General features: G+C 29.2%; 1 protein-coding gene and 1 pseudogene across 1 annotated transcript; both read right to left on the bottom strand.

Moving 5' to 3' along the window:
- Positions 1-2654: 2654 nt before the first annotated feature.
- LOC108846378 (probable 2-oxoglutarate-dependent dioxygenase AOP1) lies at positions 2655-6684 on the bottom strand. Its single transcript, XM_018619609.2, has 3 exons — positions 6295-6684; positions 3018-3351; positions 2655-2911 (listed from the first exon to the last, which is right to left on the bottom strand). The coding sequence occupies exons 1-3, from the start codon at positions 6675-6677 to the stop codon at positions 2663-2665; spliced, it is 966 nt and encodes a 321-aa protein (XP_018475111.1). The 5' UTR covers positions 6678-6684; the 3' UTR covers positions 2655-2662.
- Positions 6685-15969: 9285 nt separating this feature from the next.
- On the bottom strand, positions 15970-17526 carry LOC130509789 (uncharacterized; annotated as a pseudogene).
- Positions 17527-17850: the final 324 nt, after the last annotated feature.

The following is a 17850-nucleotide window of genomic DNA, read 5'->3' as shown; positions in this document are numbered from 1 at the left end:
CTCTCCTCCTCTGTCCGTACGGAGTGTTCCGATTTTCTTGTTTGCTTCCCTCTCAACAAGGGCTTTAAAACTCTTGAATCTATCAAAGGCTTCACTATTTTCTCTCAACAAAATAGACCACATATATCTCGTACAATCATCAACTATGACGAAGATATAGTTGTTGTGACCTTGTGTTGCCGGCGATATGGGACCGCACAGATCCGCGTGTAACAGCTCGAGAGCAACCAAAGATCTGTATGCAGTTGCTGCAGGAAAACTGTGACGCGTCTGCTTCCCGACCAAACACGAGTCACACAGCTGCTTCTCTTCATGTATTTCAGGTAAGCCACGAACCATATCATGTGTTGCCATGGCCCTTATTGTTTTGAAGCTTATATGACCAAGGCGTGCGTGCCATCTCCATGGTTCCTCCTTGATCTTTGCGAGTAGACAAGTAGGTTTACCGACTTTGAGTGATATCTTATATAGACGATTAGAAGCTCTCTGAACTTTCACCAAAAGTCTACCGCTTGGATCTCTCAAAGTGAGGTAATTCTCTTTCATCCTTATGTCACACCCTTGTTCAGTTGCTTGACCCAGACTTAGTATGTTACTCTTCAAGTTCGGTATGTAATATATGTCGGTTAGGAGCTTCTGTTCCCCTGTCTTAGCTTCAAAGAGAATATATCCTTTGCCGTTTATATCTACATACGAGCCATCTCCGAACTTGACTTTTCCTTTGATGTTCTCGTTGAGCTCTGAGAAGTAAGATCTTTCACCAGTCATGTGATTGCTCGCACCGTTGTCTAGATACCATATACCATCTTCTTTCTTGCTTGGCTCTAGTGAATTCGGTAAGACTTTCTCTTCGTTGAGATACACAACTTGATGCATGTATAACGCAGCTTCTGCTACCTCCGTCTCTGTCTTGTTGAGCTCTTGTTTCTCTTCTTTCTTCTCAGGACACACGGATTTGAAGTGTCCCTTCTTCTTACAATTGAAGCATGTGATCTGGGAGTAGTCTTTCTTCTCTTTGTTCCCCTCACCAGTGTTGCTTCTTCCTCGTCCTCTACCTCTGTTTCCTTGACCACGACCACGATATGATCCTCTTCCTCTGCCTCTCGAGTTCTGATCGCTTGATGTTTCAGTGCTTGAGAACAACAGATTGTTTTGTTGATCATATGCAGTTTTGCCTTTGACTTGTTCTTCATATGCTTTGAGTCTTCCAATAATATCTTCAAACGAGGTTTTGTTTAGATCAAGCATCTGCTCTATTGATGCCGTCATGTGAATGAATTTCATTGGTAGACTGTTGAGAAGTTTCTTCACGAGCTTTGGTTGATCAATGCTCTGTCCCAACGAGGATGCTTTTGATGCAAGCTCTGTTAACTTGCTCGTGAAGTTATCTATACTGTCCGAGTCTTCCATACTTAATCGATCGAATTCATTCATCAGCGTTAGTAGACGAGCTTCTTTAACGCGTTCAACACCAAGGTTTCTTGTTTTAATAGCTTCCCATATAACTTTAGGGGAGTCATCTTCTCCGGCTTGTAAAACCATCGCTTCAGGTATTAAACCGAACAGAAGTCCCGTTGCGAGATCGTTTCTTTCTTCGTCGTCAGTGCCTGGATCTACTGCACCCCAAACTTTGTGAACCTTTAACAGAATCTTCATCCTCTTTGCCCAAACAGTGTAGTTCGTCGTATTGAGCATCAGACAGATTACAGCACTCGGAAAGTCTTCTCTTCTTCCTAGTGGCTTCATCTCTGTTAAAGCTTTTGTATCAGCCATGGATACAGCTTCTCGACTTCACAATCACACAAAAACCTAAGCTCTGATACCAAATAAAGTCGCCTAAGGATCGAATGTGTGAATGTGAAAGCTTGTTAATAAAACAGTTTCTTCGTTTTATTAAACTCTTAACTTCTTGAGATCATCTTACAATATAGATCTCTATATATAGGGTCTTGGTTTAACCTATTACAATGTGATCTAGAAACTTAACATAAATCTAAATCAAGTTTTTCCTTTTTAGTTATTCAAACTTCCTTTTATGAATAACTTGTTTCCTAAGCTATCTTTGAAGCTTATCCAACAATATATATAAATGAATATCTTAGAGTTTCTAATTACACAATTTAAGATACAATCTTATTGGGGACAAAAAAACATGTAGTTCTGAAACAAGACAAGACATTTTCCCTACCATGTACACACTTGCACTATGTATGTAAATGTTTCAAGAAGTCTTATTGAGTAGTAATTATGTGTGTGATTACAAATAAACCAGAGAATGAGAATTATATAGTGATGAAGATAACATTTTTAGAAAAAAATACGGAACCCAAGTATTGTAAATAATTTCTTCCAGCATGAATCGAATCTAGGTGACGGAAGTTATAGCAAATATAGTTTTTTTTAATAAAAATGAAGATTGCTGTCTTCTCTTGCAGGTCTTGTGTTGTATGTTTGATGTATGAATTATGTTTATTCTTTTTCTTTTTTAACACTACGTATTATGTCTGTTATGCATATGAATGTGAAAACATATTAAATAACAAAAGCAATTGATTGATTGCCACACGAAAAGAAAAACGCCAAACTTTATTGGATTGATATAAACCACACCAAACATAAAGACTTATTACATTCATTCTTGTAAATAAGTTAAAGTAATGCTTCAGAGAGCACAGAACGAATGGAGAGCAGACTCAGCTGTACCACCAGCTTCCGTGTTAAAGAAGTCACGGAAATCACTGAATTTAAAGGGTCTGAACACACGTGGATGTTCTTCATCGATAAGTTCTTCTGGTGAGTCAATGATTGCTTCTGCCTTTGGAACCGAGAACAATACAGTCGTATACCTTGTCTTCTTTGCCGGTATCAGGACTCGGTGATATGGAGAGGACAATCGACCATTCAAAATTGGCTGTAACATCAACAAACTAAATTATATATAGTGCATGTGGAAAATGTTATGTATTAGTTTTTTTAAAATGTTATATATCAGAAAATGAAGTTGGAAAGTAACTTACACACATAGAATCTCCAACCAAGATGATGAAAGAATGTTCAGTTGGTTTAACTTTGATCCATTTTTCGTCTTTGGTTTTAATTTCCAAACCATCAACTTGATACTGATGAAGTATTGTGATAAAGTTCTTATCGGTATGAGAACGTAAACCTAATTTTGTCTCTTCTACTTCTTCATCAGGAGAAGGTGCTGCATACTTAATCATTCGAAAAAGGTAATTTGTAGAATCAAGATGTTGTTCAATGTATTTCTCAATCCCAAAACTCTCCAATATCATTCTTCTCACCATCACGTCCATTTCTTTTAATTTCTCCGAAAACTCATGCAGCACCTCCCTTTTTCAACACAAAAGATATGTAAGATAAATTTTGTAATGATTTTAAATAGGGATGTCAAAATGAGTTAACTCGCTCAACTCAACTCAGCTCAGCTTATGGTGAGTTCGGGCTTAATCTTCTTAAGAATATTTATTAGTTTATATCTATTAAAACAAATATCAACATTATAAATTATTATCTATATTCTCAAAATTTAAATTAAACATCAAATTATTTTTATATATGAATAGGTTTTGCATAAAAATATATATGATTAGTATTTTTTGAAATTAAAAAAAAAACACTAACATGTTAGGAATATCTTACTAAATCTATTGTTAGATTTTTTAAAAAAAATTATAAATATTTTAATATATTAATTTTTTAACTTTATAATAGAAAATATTATTTTCAGGTAATAAAAATATAATTTTAAGGTAATAAAAATATATAATAAGTTATCAAATATATTATAGAAATCCAATATTATTAACATAAATTCATTTTTGATTATTTAATAAATTTTATATTATTCATTAAAAGTATCAACAACTTTAATCACTCTAACTTTGTTTTGTGATATTCTATAGGCATAGATAGATTCAACAATTTCATGGTGATATTCTATAGGTCTTATTTTGGTTGCCATAATATATTTGTTGTCATGATTTACTAAGTGAATAATTATACTTGCATTGAAAAATATCCTACGAACTAATTTATAAAATATATGTGAAACCGCAAAAAAGATTAAGAAACTAAAAAGATATCCAATTAATATATATTAATAGATAATAACAAAGTGTACATATCAAAACAATCTATACAATAAAAAGGAAATACACCTCTTTCTTGAACTATATGATTTTTCCACTTTCTTATTCATCTTAATTCAACAATTTTATGGTCATATGTTAGTCTAAGAGAATTTGTTTGCTATTATGGTTCTTAAGTGAGTAAATTGCATTGAGATTTTTCAATAACATGGGTTTTTATAATAAAAAAACATATTATTGAAAAAACATGGTTGTTATTCCCATGAATTAATTTAAAAATCAGATAACTACAACAGCAAAAGTTAAATCTTTTAACATTTGAATATTTATTATATAATTATCATTTATTAACGTCCTAATATATTATTATTTAAAATAATACTTATTGGCAATTTCAATTAGAATAGAAAAAACCCTAAATTTTGAACGAAAACTGAATCAATAATCATTGAAAACTACACTATGCATATTAGGATAATATGAGAATAATGTGCCAGAAAACGAACAAAAACATCAGAACAATCTCTGCAAGAGTATATGAACGTAAACCCATGTTACGATCACAAACCGATAAAAGCATATCCAGAATTTTTTTTTTTCTTAGAAAGAGTAATCTAGAACTGTGTTGTTGGTTTAAGACTGAAAGTTAGTTCAAAAAATCTAATAATCTAAAGGCCATTTGCAAAAAAAAAAAAAATCTAATAATCTATGGGTAGGAAAACACACTACACAGATAATAATCGAGATGCTATCTTTTCAAATACTTAATAACATGTTTACCATATTTTCCCCAAAAAGTACAAGTCAGATTTGAAGGATTGTAAAAAATTAAACAAACCATCAAACCTAATTAATAAGATCGAGTAAGGTAATTATTTTTTCATCGACTTTGGTTGCTAATAATATATTAAAAGATTTGAAAATCAAGTATAAATCTTTTGTTAGAGAAAAACATGTATATATATTAAAATTATGAAAAATATAAAAAGTAATTACTCATTAAGGGTAACATAGCCTTTAACCAGTCTAACTTTTAACGTGGGAGCTCCGTTGCGAAAAATCACTTCGCAAATAATAGTATAGATTTCAATATGTAAACTCGAATTCAGATCATCTAGATCATGAGTTAAATGAGTTAGCTCGTGTTTAATATAAAAAAAAAATAATAAAATAAAATAAAATAAAACAGTAATAAAATAACTTCTATAATATTTTTCATGATATAAACATTAAAAAATCCCAAACATAAATATTAAACAAAAACAAACACATGACAAAAATAAAAAATCCAACACCTAAACTAAATTAAATTAAATTTTATAGATAACTTTTAAAGTATAATTTCTATATTACTTATGCATATTTTACATTTTAATTTTAGAAGATAAGTATGATTAATATAGAAATTATCTTTTAAGAATATTTTGTTTGACACTTTAATTTTAGAAGATAAATATGATAAATATAGAAGTTATCTTTTCTATATAAGAAAAAATAGAAGTTATCCAAATATATATATATATATATATATATATATATATAAAATTGTAAATATAAAAATGAACAAGCTCATGAGACAGCTCATGTTCATTAAAGATCGTTCATATAACTCGTGATCTAATTTAAATTCGATTAATAAACTCATTTATTAAATGAATCTAAAATATAAAGACGATACTCATGAAAAAATGAGTTGAGCTGAGCTAACTCATAAGCTTTTAAACGAATGGTTTCAATCGCAAATAGTTGAGTTGATCAATCAAAATATGTAAATTGAATTTTTGAAAGGTTTAAAATAATTTCTCTAACCCAGATAGCTGCGGTTATAAATCAAAATATATGAGTCAAAAATTTGAAAGGTTTTTTAAAATGTATGTTTATTAGCTTGGAGGTGTCTGAACCTTCTGCTCAAATAACCCTAGGTGTAAAGCTTCCATTCCATCGTACTGGGGACACAATGAATCCAATTCGCTAAAGCACTTGGCCAACAACGTTGGTAGGCTTCTAAAAATGTTTTAAACGCAAATTTTTTGTTGATCAATAAAAGTATACGAGTTAAATTTTTGAAAGGATTAAAGAAAAATTTAAATGCAAATAGTTGCGATGGCTAATCAAAATATTTATACAGACCAAAAAACCTGTTTGTTTTGAGAATACACCTAAACTATCGATTTCACATTCATACCTAATTCTCTTATTTCCATGGTCAGGCCATAGCTGTTGAGTAAAGTCGTTGACTTTCTCCGCAACATTAGGATCGTCGATCGCCAAACTCTCGTAAAGGTTTAGGCATAGATATCCATGAAAGGGTTTCGAAGACACATTTCTCTTTTTGGTCTGAATCGGCAAATCGAAAAGCTCTTTCATGGCTTCCAAAACAGATTTATTAAGCTCTGCTGACACTTTGTCAAAGAAAACTTCGAAACAGCCAAAGTCTTCTAAAGCTTTACGGACATCAGCCTTCACTTTGTCCCACTTTGAGGTTCCTGGTGTCAGACTTTGATCAAAGAAATTGATAAGTGGGAGTTGAATAGAATCGGAAAGAGGAAGAGGAGAGTCTGAATCCATTTCTTGATTCTTAGAATTTTGATGGTGTTTTTTCCCTTTCTTGATTCCAGCTTAAATACCAAATTTTTATTGTACGTAGCATGTCTCGCTGCATGCTTATCTGTCATTAACTAAACAATTATTTAATAATTGTGTTCGGTGACAATAACGACCGCATTTAATAACTGTAATCCTAATGTCGTATCCTGTAGTTTTATAAGTCAAAATAATATTATTGTTGATAAAATAAGTGCAACTAGAGTTTAATCCGCACATTCGGGTAGTTTTTTTTATTTTATAAATTTTTGGTATCATCATAATTCTTTGAATATGTGATTTATATTTTAGTACTATTATGTATTGTATAACTATTAGATTTATTGATTAGGTTTCTTATTATTAATATATAGTGATTTATTTATGTATTTTACCTTTCTATTAGTTGTTATTACAATTTCTAGTTTGTTACTTTTATTATATACTTTGAAATAATCAAATTAAAAATCTTCTTCAACATATGATTTTTGAAAAATATATAGCTGTAGAAATAAAATTTTAACATATGTTAAAAACTTTGTTTTTGTATAAAAATATTACATGGTTAACAAATGTTAAGACCATTCAATAATAAATGATAATTTATTTAAATGAAAAATATTTTAAAATTTTAAAATAGGTTAATTTATCAATTTAATATAATATGTTCAATACTTCTATTTTAATACAATACAAACTATAATTATAAATTTATCAAATAGCATATAACTTTTTTTATTATAAAATTCAATTAATATTAATTTATATTATATTATTAATCAGGAAATTAATTAATATATTGTTTAATAAAAAATTAAAACATTAAGTAAGATTTAATTTGTTAGATATTTCTCAATAAATTTTGTTAAAATTAAAAACATATTCAAATTTATATTTGAAATTCATTTTATTAATATTCTGTCATATTATATAATTAATGAAATGAACCTATTATGACTTTTTATAGTAGATAAAAATGGTGATTCTCTTTTTATAGATAAAATATTTAAATATTGAACGTCATTAATTTGCATTTGCATTGACGCTTTCAAGATATGTATTTAATAATACAAACATCGCCACTAGATAGTAAATACTTCTGCCAACTCTTTCACATTTACTTGAAAGTCAAGGATTCAATTTAAATAAGTTGTTAATACTTTTGCAATAAAATGGAGTATAGAGGTGTCCAATTCACTAAAACCAAACAAAGCTTGAGTCTTAAGATGAACTCGTACTCGCAGTAGCGAAAAAATGCAGTAATATTGTACTCTAGGTTGCGCTAGATCCAAGGGAGAAATTACTTAGTGAGTGTTTCAGAGTGTTGCTAAGATGCATTGTTGTGTATGTGGTAAACTCATGTGGTCAAAATATTTGTATTCAATTTATTGGTTAATGAAATAGCTGATGTTGAATTAAGAAAAAACCAAACAAAGCTAAAATAGAGAAAGTAGTTTGGATTTTGTAAGAGCATCTCTAATATATTATTCTATTTTATACTTAAAAATGGAGTAATTCCAAATGGAGTTAAGTTTTGTTCAAATGTATTACTCTATTTTTACTCCAAAATAGAATATTTCTAATATATTATATTTTATATTTATTTAAAAATTAGTATTATTACATTTCATTTATACAATTTGCAAAATAGTCAATTTTCACTTTGTAATATTTCTATTAAATACAATATTAACCACAATTAAATTTTTATTATAAATAAAATTATTTGACAAGTTTTAGAAAAGGAAACATTTATTACATTAAAATTATAATACGTAGCTTAAACACAATAATACATCAACTTAAATTATTCATTAGAATTAGTATATTTTTTCCACAAATCTATCAACTAATGCATTTCAAAAAAAAAAATGAGATTCTTTATCTTTGATTTTTCTGAAACGGAAAGGAAACTCTTGGAATCTCACAATATTTTAACAATTTAATGAATCTTACCGGATTATTAAGTAATTATATTTGTTGTAAATTTTATTTTATGTTTTTTCTTTTGTATGGTGCTTAACTTTTATTTTTATATGTATGATAATTTATGTTTTATATTATATATATTTTGTTGCATAAAATAGTTCATTAGATGGCTATTCATATAATTAAGAAATATTAACAGTAAATTTTATAATATATATAGTAAAATGTATATTAATATACTTATTTATAATAATATTTTATTAAAAATAAAAAATATTTAAATGTGGAGGACCATTTTATAAATAAAAAACTCAACTCCATTTTGGAGTAATGAGTTGGTTTACTCAATATTTGAAGTAATCATTTCTATTATTCCATTTTGGAGTGAATTTTGGAGTGGGGTTGGAGATGATTTTACTGCAAAATGGAGCTTGGAGTAGGTTTTAGAGTAAGATTAGAGATGCTCTAATACCAAATATACCGAATGAATGTCATTTTAAAGAAAACATGATATATGGATATAGTTTGGTATTAAACTGATACCGAATAAACCGTTCCATTAAAATATAGTAGTATAATTAAATGTAAATTTTATAAGATAACTAATACATAATTTATTTTATTAATATGATTTTCATATTTAATGTTGATTTTAGTAATTTAATATTTTATTCTAAGTTAAAAGTTATATTTAATTTATCAAATTAAACAAAACATAACTTTTTACCTTTTTGTTAGCAATGTGTGCTACTATTTAGTTATTTATAATATTATGGATTACTATTTTTTATTTTATTCTATGAAAATATTAAAATTGTTAACTTAATATATTACTAATTATTTTAAATAGTAAAATAAAAAATAAAAAATTTGGCTATTTAATAACCAAAATATCTTCATGTTATATAAAAACCGATATCGGATCATATAAAGTAAAATTATATAATATTTTTAAAAATAAATAAATTTATGGTTTTTGGTATAGAACCGAATAAACCAAAACATATGATATATAAACCAAACCAAACCAAAGTATATATATTTTCAATATGGTAGCTATTTTTTTGTAACTGAAATATCTAAAAAAGCCAAACCGATATCCCGGATTGAACTCTCGAACAGTGTTAAAGTGCAATTTTTTTTCAGGATTGTTATAAATACTGTGATAGTGCTCGTTATGACAAGTCTTAAATGTATGAATTATTAGGGGCTAACCCGTCTTATGGGCGGGTATATGAATGAATGTGAAATATATAAATATTTCAAATTTTAATGAATATTGAAAACATAAGTGTACTCTTGTAACGTTAATTTTTACTATACTTTTTTAGATATCATAAGTATATTTCACATTTTTATAAAAATCATGAAACATAATTGTTTTATATATTTTAACTATGATAGTAAATAGAAAATTTGCAAGTACTAGGTTAAAATGCAAAATTTAGTTTTTAACAATTATTGATATTATACTTTATTTTTTATTTTTATTATTTATTTAAACATGTGAAAAGAAACATTAATTACCCTGATTAAAAATATCTAGCCTTTGGTCCGCGCGTATCTATACCTTACTTGTTGGTCAAGTTTTAAGAATTTTGTAAGTTTTTGTTGTGTGTTAGTTTTGTAACTGCAAGTGATGCGTATGATAATGATGTACGCTTTTTAGAAATGTTTTGTGCGAGGAGTTGTTTGCAAGAGCTAAACATAAAGAAGAATTATATGTGTCATGTGCGAGTGAGTTTGTTTGTTTCCGAATCTGTTTTTAGTATACAAAGCTGGTGAATTTGATTTGCGAGAACAGTTTGAACTGGAGAAATGTATGGTTAAGATATTAGATATACGTTAGCATACCAACTGATCATACGTCTGGTTGATTTCCTCCCATGTCTAAGATTTTGATCAGAAAGATAAAAGGCAAACATCTTGAAGGACCTCTCTTGCCCACCACACCACCATAACTCTTTTGTTCTTAGAGATAACTAGATTTTGACCCGCGCTTTCTAAGCGCGGGATAATTTTTGTTGACATATTTATTATCTTATTTATTTGCTTACTAATATGTTTGTACGCATTTGGTTTTCGGTTTGGTTCGAATTTGTATTTTTTTTTTTTCAGATTCATTCCAGTTTGATTTCCATTTCTCGATTCAAAAAATATAAGAATCATTCGGTTATTTATGAATTTGGATTTGATTTTGGTTTGGTTAATTTAGTTTTCGGTTTGGTTCGAATAACAATGTTAAGAACCCGTTAAAATTTTGAGTTCAATTCGACTATGGTCTGGTTCTTGTTTTTAGATAATTTAGAGTAATTGGGGTAAAAATGATCGAATTTTTGGAAAAATAACGGATAATTCAGATAAATATAGATATTTTAGCTAAAGAGTAATCGAGTGATTCTATTCTAGCAGAAAATTAAAATAATTTTAAATATTTTGGATAAAAAATAGTATGGAAATTCATCTTTTGGGTAGAAATATAAGAATTGTTCGGCTATTTATGAATTTGTATTTGATTTTGGTTTGGTTAATTTGGTTTCCGGGTTGGTTTGGAAAACCATTAAAATTTCGAGTTCAATTCGAGTATGGCCCTGTTCTTCTTTTTTTTTTGGATAACTTAGAGTAATTAGGGTAAATGATGTTTTCTGAAATTTCAGAAAAAAATAATGGATAAGTCGGATAAATTTAAATACTTTGGATAAAAAATATTCGGGTGATTCTATTTTAGCATAAAATTAAAAATAATTTCAAATATTTTGGATAGAAATAGTAGGGAAATCCGTTTTTGTGTAGTTCAGTTTATAGATAGTATTTTAGAATATTTTATCATTTTAAAATTAAATATAATAAATATTTTAAAAATATATAGACTGTATTTTGAATATTTGGATATTTATTTGGTTTTTAGTTTGGTTTTGATTTGGTTGTAGTTTTTCTGTCCCAAGATATAGGACTTGTTTAGATATTATAAATATTAATTCGGTGTTGATTTTATTTTTTTTAATTGGAAAATACTATTACTAAGAACATAATAATAAACTAAATTTATTTTAAATGTTTGGTAAATATTATATCATATAATAGATACTTTGGCTAAAAAAATATTCAGGTGATTCTATTCTAGCAGAAATTAAAAATAATTTCAAAATTTTTGAATAAAATAGTAGGGAAATCCTTTTTTCTGTGTAGTTCAGTTTATAGATAGTAGTTTTAGAGTATTTATCATTTTAAAATTAAATTTTATCATTTTAAAAATATATAAACTTTATTTTGTTTATTTGGATATCCATTGGGTTTTTATTTTGGTTTTAATTTGGTTTTAGTTTTTATGTCCCCAAGATATAGGAATTGTTTAGATATTTATAAATATTAATCCTGGGTTGATTTTTTTTTTAATTTGGAAAATACTATTACTAAGAACATAATAATAAATTAAATTTATTTTAAATGTTTGGTAAATATTATATCAAATAAGTATACTATTATAGTAATATTATTATACTTATAGAAATCTGTACTCAATTATTCATTTAATTAGGATTACATATTGAAAATAATTGATATATTATGAGGGGGACAGTAAATACAAAAAAAATTAACATATTATAACTTACCATATATTTTCGATTGTAAATAAGGTGGGGTCTGTAATTTATTTTTATATATCAGCTATTTATTTGGTTGTTATAACTAATTTCTATAACTTATTAATTAAAATTAAATGATAATGGCACTCTTGTAAAAAGTTTAAAAAACTAAGGGGATGTCTGAAAAATGTCTGCTGTTTTAATTGTATTGATAACGTTGCGAGGATACTCGGTAAATAGATTGTTTCCGCTACGTATATCAATTCCACGATTAAACTTTTGCATAAATTCAAAAAGAATTCAAAGAGAATGTATATCTATATCCCAAAACTCTCCAGTATTATTCTTCTCACCATGACATCCTGTTCTAATTGCTCCGAAAATCCATGCATTGTCTCACTTTTTAACACACAAATATGAATTGAATTCTTGAAAGGTTTGAAAAGAATGTTTCATAAAATTTTGTTAGAGTAATTTGAGCCGGTCCTAACTTTTTGGTCGCTAGACGCGAAAGAAACATAAAATATCTAAAATTTTAAAAATATTTGTGGCAAAATAATCCCATTTACGATAATCCCATTTACGATATATTTGCTAAAACGTTTCACATGTTCGTAATTATAACATTGCATTTGAATTTGAATGTTTAGATTCTGAATGGTAACTTACAGGATAACTGCGGAACAAATGCAGTACAATTTAAATAGTAATAAAAATGTATAGATATATAGGTATATATAGAGATTTTTGATACTTTTGATGGTGGTGCGGTGTGGAGTGGTTCTTTAGTCTATGAACTTATTTTTCTTTAAATAATTATATGCGTTATGATCGTTTTCAAGAGTTTGGTTGATTGGACTTTTCATCATAGGTTGTTGGACTAAATTTAACATACTTTTTAATACTATTATATAGGTCAGATTCAGTTTTCCTCAAAATAATTATGCAATAATTGAGTTTGTTGATAATAAAGATAACGGTTACGATGTTGCTTGCATGTGCATGCATGTAACTAATAACTATATGGTGCAATACAAATATTGAACGATATTATTTTTCGTCTGCATTGACCTTTTCAAAATATGTATTTGATAATACAAACCTACATGTAGGCCTGAACAAATAAAAACCGAAACCAAAAAACCGAAATCGAATCGAAATATCTGAAATTGGAACCAGATCAAAACTCTCAAATATCTCAAAATCAAGGTTTTGAAAACCGGACCGGACCGGCCGGTCGAACCGGTTCAACCGCGACTCGTTTAGTAAACCGAGTCCGGTTTGGTTTAAAACCCGGATTTTATAAAACTCAGAAAACTCGGTTCAAAACCGGTGAAACCGGTGACCCGGGTCGACGTTAAAAACCGGTTTTTATTTTTAATACATTTTAAATTTTAGTTAGGGTTTTATATTAGGCTAATCATGGATACTAATAACTTAATACTTAAGAGACGTCGTTTTGTTAATAATTTCTTCAAAAAAAAAAAGAAACCAAAACGTCTCCCTTTTGCCTCTCGTACACCATCCTCAGCATCTGAATTTTCAATTGTCACAAAATTTGGTATGCACTTGTAAAAAAAAGTAAGTATCGATTCTCTTTAACAGTCTAACCACAAGATTTGATATAACAAATTTTTAACCACAAGATTTGATATAGATTCTTTATATTTCATGAAACTATTTTAGATATGATTCACTAGATGTTTTTTTCTTATATGATTAATTATATACAGTGCCGGCTCTAAGGGAGTGCTGATGGTGCAAAAGCACATGGTCCAAATTTTTTTATATAGATTTCTTTAGGATTTAAGGTCCTGTATTTTCAAAAAAATATCTTTATCTAGCAAATATTGCAGAGTGCTCAACGAAATATGCAGAGGAAAGTGTATAGCTGGGAAGAAGAAACCATAAATGGGTGCCTTTAATTGAAATTGGAAATTATATTTAAATTTAAACTAGAATAATTCTAGTCCACAAATTTTAGAACAGAGTTTTTTTTCATTTTATCACTACTGTAAATCATTTTCTTACAAACCTATCTTAGTGTAAAGCACAAGGCCCACGAAAAGTTTAAGCCGGGCCTGATTATATATATATACTAGGGTAGACCCGCCCTACGGGCGGGATTTGATGTATTTTTGTTTAAAATATACTTTTTGGAAGTGTTTATGTGTTTGTATTTGGATTTATCGATCTTATGAATGTTCTTAGTTTTCAAAAATTTTGTTCAAGATAAAGTGGTTGATGTCGGAACAAATGAAAGAGTAATTTATTCTAGTGTGAGTGAGTTCGAGAGATAGTGAGATTAATTATGCAATGGATTAGGAAAGAATGTTAATGATATATACAGTAAAAACTCTATAAATTAGTAATGTTGAGATTTTGATATTTTATTAATTTATAGAGTTATTAATCTACAAAAAAAATTCTTATTTTGATTTTCTATTTGAAGATATATTTCCTAAAATAAGAAAATATTTGATTTTAATGTCTATATATTAATTAACATTTTGAAATTTTACATTTATATTAGTTTTACTATATTATTTGGTGTATAATAATAATGATATGTTTCATAGAACTTAAATATGTTTTAGCTATTTTTACTAAATCTCATTAAAATATATTAAATGTTAAGAAAATATAAAAATAATTTATTGTAGATATAAAATAAATAATATAACGGTTGGTTTGTACTTATATAAAATATACATACATATAAATTATTAACTTATAATTTTAATGAGATCACATATTTACATAAGATTTTTTGAAAAATATTATCTTATTATTTTATCGATTTGTGTCTCGTATTTTGAATTGGTCCAACTTAAAATAAAAATAATAATTTATAATATTTATTTATTGATTGAGTATTAATTTATGGATTTTCTACTGTACTTTGAAGTTTTTTTTTTAATCTTTAAACCTGCTAATTTCTTCTTAAAATGTGAATCAATATAAAATTCTGTTAATGTTAAAAATTTCTTTAGTGGACACGTGACTTATCACCATTTAATATTTACTTGGTTGGTTCCTAGTGATTAAAAAGTGGTTTACAGTATTTTATAAGAAGACCATGTCAACGCTTCATTCCGATTGAGATGGTTAAGTCTATCATAAATTAATTGAACGATGATAGTGTAATGATAGGCTTTGTGCGTTCTTATATTAGATCATTTGGCTGTGTTAGTAGTTTGTAAACCCACTGTTTGGAAAATGTAAGCTGGCTGTTCGATTAGGTAAATTTGTGAATGGGAAAAAAATGTTCTACTCGCAGTGAACATAACTATGTGTCTATTTTAAATTGTGCAGGCATATGAAGACACAGATGCAATTATCGTGTGCACGTCCAAGGTGGTTATGTTATGTGTGCCCGTCCATGGTGGTAACAGAGATTAGTATACTGCTGTTAGTTTACCGTAACAGAGTGAAATTTGAAATCAGGTAGGGGTGCATTTCATAGATTCTAAAATATTTCTATGTAAACTATACAAGTCACTACAGCTGCTTCTCATGTATCAAGAGAGGCGATGGTTCGCCGGAATCAACTTCTGGTCAAGGAGGGGCATGTCTACCCCATGAGCTCGCCACCTTTCTTCAAATTACAGACCTCCCAAAATTTCAACATTTGGACTTCGACGATGTCGTTACAGTAGCGGCTTTTAGATAGGCAATCAAAATGGAAGAAGCTGCCATCGCTGGTGAGTGATTCTCTTAGGATAAGAGGGAGCAAGAGACATGTAGCGAAGCGGACTCTCTTATTTGTAGGTATATATTATCTAAAATGAAGGAAAGAGGGGTAGTCTTAAGAAAACACTATCATGTTGATTGACCAGAAACACTATCATGTTTTATTTTTTTTGAATAAATCATGTTTATAGATTGAAGAAACACTATCCTGCACATCTCGTCCTGCAAACAAACTAAGATTCTCATGTCATCCAGACAAAGCATTTTTCTTCACATCTTTTCCCTTGGCAAACCAACATTTCTCATTCTGCTGTGATTTAACAACTCCTTAGCTCTTGTCGCTTATCAAATAGTCCTAGGGTTTACTCCCTAATAGATCCACTTTGGTAAGATCTCCGCTGCAACAAAATAATCATCAACACCGATTCCTCCTAGATTCATAGTGTTTTATTATGTACTGATAGTCCATCAATGTTTCTTCTCTTACAGACCATTGTACATGCTGATCAAGAAACTTAAACAAAACAATTCCTTCTACAAAGGGTGCCTTAGCTCCTCTGCTTGATCCATTCGTTTCCTTTAGTGGCTCTACAGATAGAATCTTTTCATAAAGTCCCGTTCTTTACAAATTACAATAGCAAAAGAAAATAAACATAATGAAAAGTATTATGAGCAAAAACATTGTCTGAATGATGAGATTTAATGTTTTTAGCTATCATCTAAATTAAGAGAGCTAAGAAACTGTCTGTAGGCTGAAGTGAAGGTAAGCTTGGTTGGATCAGGAGGACTGAGAAACGTTAGTAGACGGAAGTTGAGAAAAGCTTGATTGGATCAGGAAGATTTCGATTATCATTGCTGCTTGCCACAGAAAACGCAGATGACTCGACCCCTCTCAGAATCTTTCCGGGTACGGATTGATTGAATGCAACCGTAAACCATTACGCCTTGATTGACCAGAGATGGTGGATTGATTTCAGGTTTAGGCCTAATTAAAAAAAAGAGAGTCCAACAAATTTAAAGCAAACAAAGAAACCCAAAGTAAACAAAGTCGTAGAAGAAGAGTTTCAAGAGAAGCCACACTCAGTTCCTAATGAAGCTATTTAATGGTGTATCGGTTTGGTGTTGATGGAGAATCTTGATTCACCGTCGCATATCATCCCTCCTCTGTCGGTGTTGATACTGAGAAGGTCACACATGTTGGATTCCTCCGAGTGGCAGTGACGGCAGTCTCCACAATCTCCGGTGAAGATGGGAAGAACGTGATCTCCTGGTTGAAGCTCAGCCACTCCTACAACACTCTCCACAATGCTACACAACAACAGCAAAACAAAACTCAACTCTCTAAACCCTAACAGCAGAGACCAAAACTGAAAAAAAGAGAGATTTTTTTCGATCCTGGTGGTGTAGTATTGAGCTCTCTTTGAAAGCCTTTAGTCAAAAAAAAAAAGTATTGAGCTCTTTGATGAGTTCCTGGTTTCTACTGAAGGAGACATCGATTGTTGAATAGAAGGGTTGGTGAATAGTTGACCAAAGTCCAGATTCCACAATAACAGCAATCTAACCTCAATTGTGGAAGAAAATCTGTCAGACTTCAAATCGGAAAGAAAATTTTTGGATTTAGCCATTTTCGGAAAAAAAAATTATTTCGTTTGAACAGATTGATAAGATGGTTGGAGAGGAGGAATGCATAACTTTTTATACTCGCAGATACACCGACTCACTGATCTTAACCATGCATTGAAGACTTTGTTGGGGTTAATTCAATTAAATGGATTAAAGACGATGAAGGCATACCGTTACAGACGTTTGAGAGATAAGGACGAAGATCAAAAGTCTGAAGAAAGACGAACTACAATTATTGGGCTATTGAGCTACTTCTATATCTAAAGTTAAACCCATCCGATTTTTTAGCCCAGAAACACTTCAAAATGTATATGTAAAGAAAGATG

This window comes from Raphanus sativus, chromosome 3 (assembly GCF_000801105.2).
Source record: "Raphanus sativus cultivar WK10039 chromosome 3, ASM80110v3, whole genome shotgun sequence".
NCBI lineage: Eukaryota > Viridiplantae > Streptophyta > Magnoliopsida > Brassicales > Brassicaceae > Raphanus > Raphanus sativus.
Note: the sequence above shows the minus strand (reverse complement) of the source record. Positions and strands in the feature narration are given on the sequence as shown.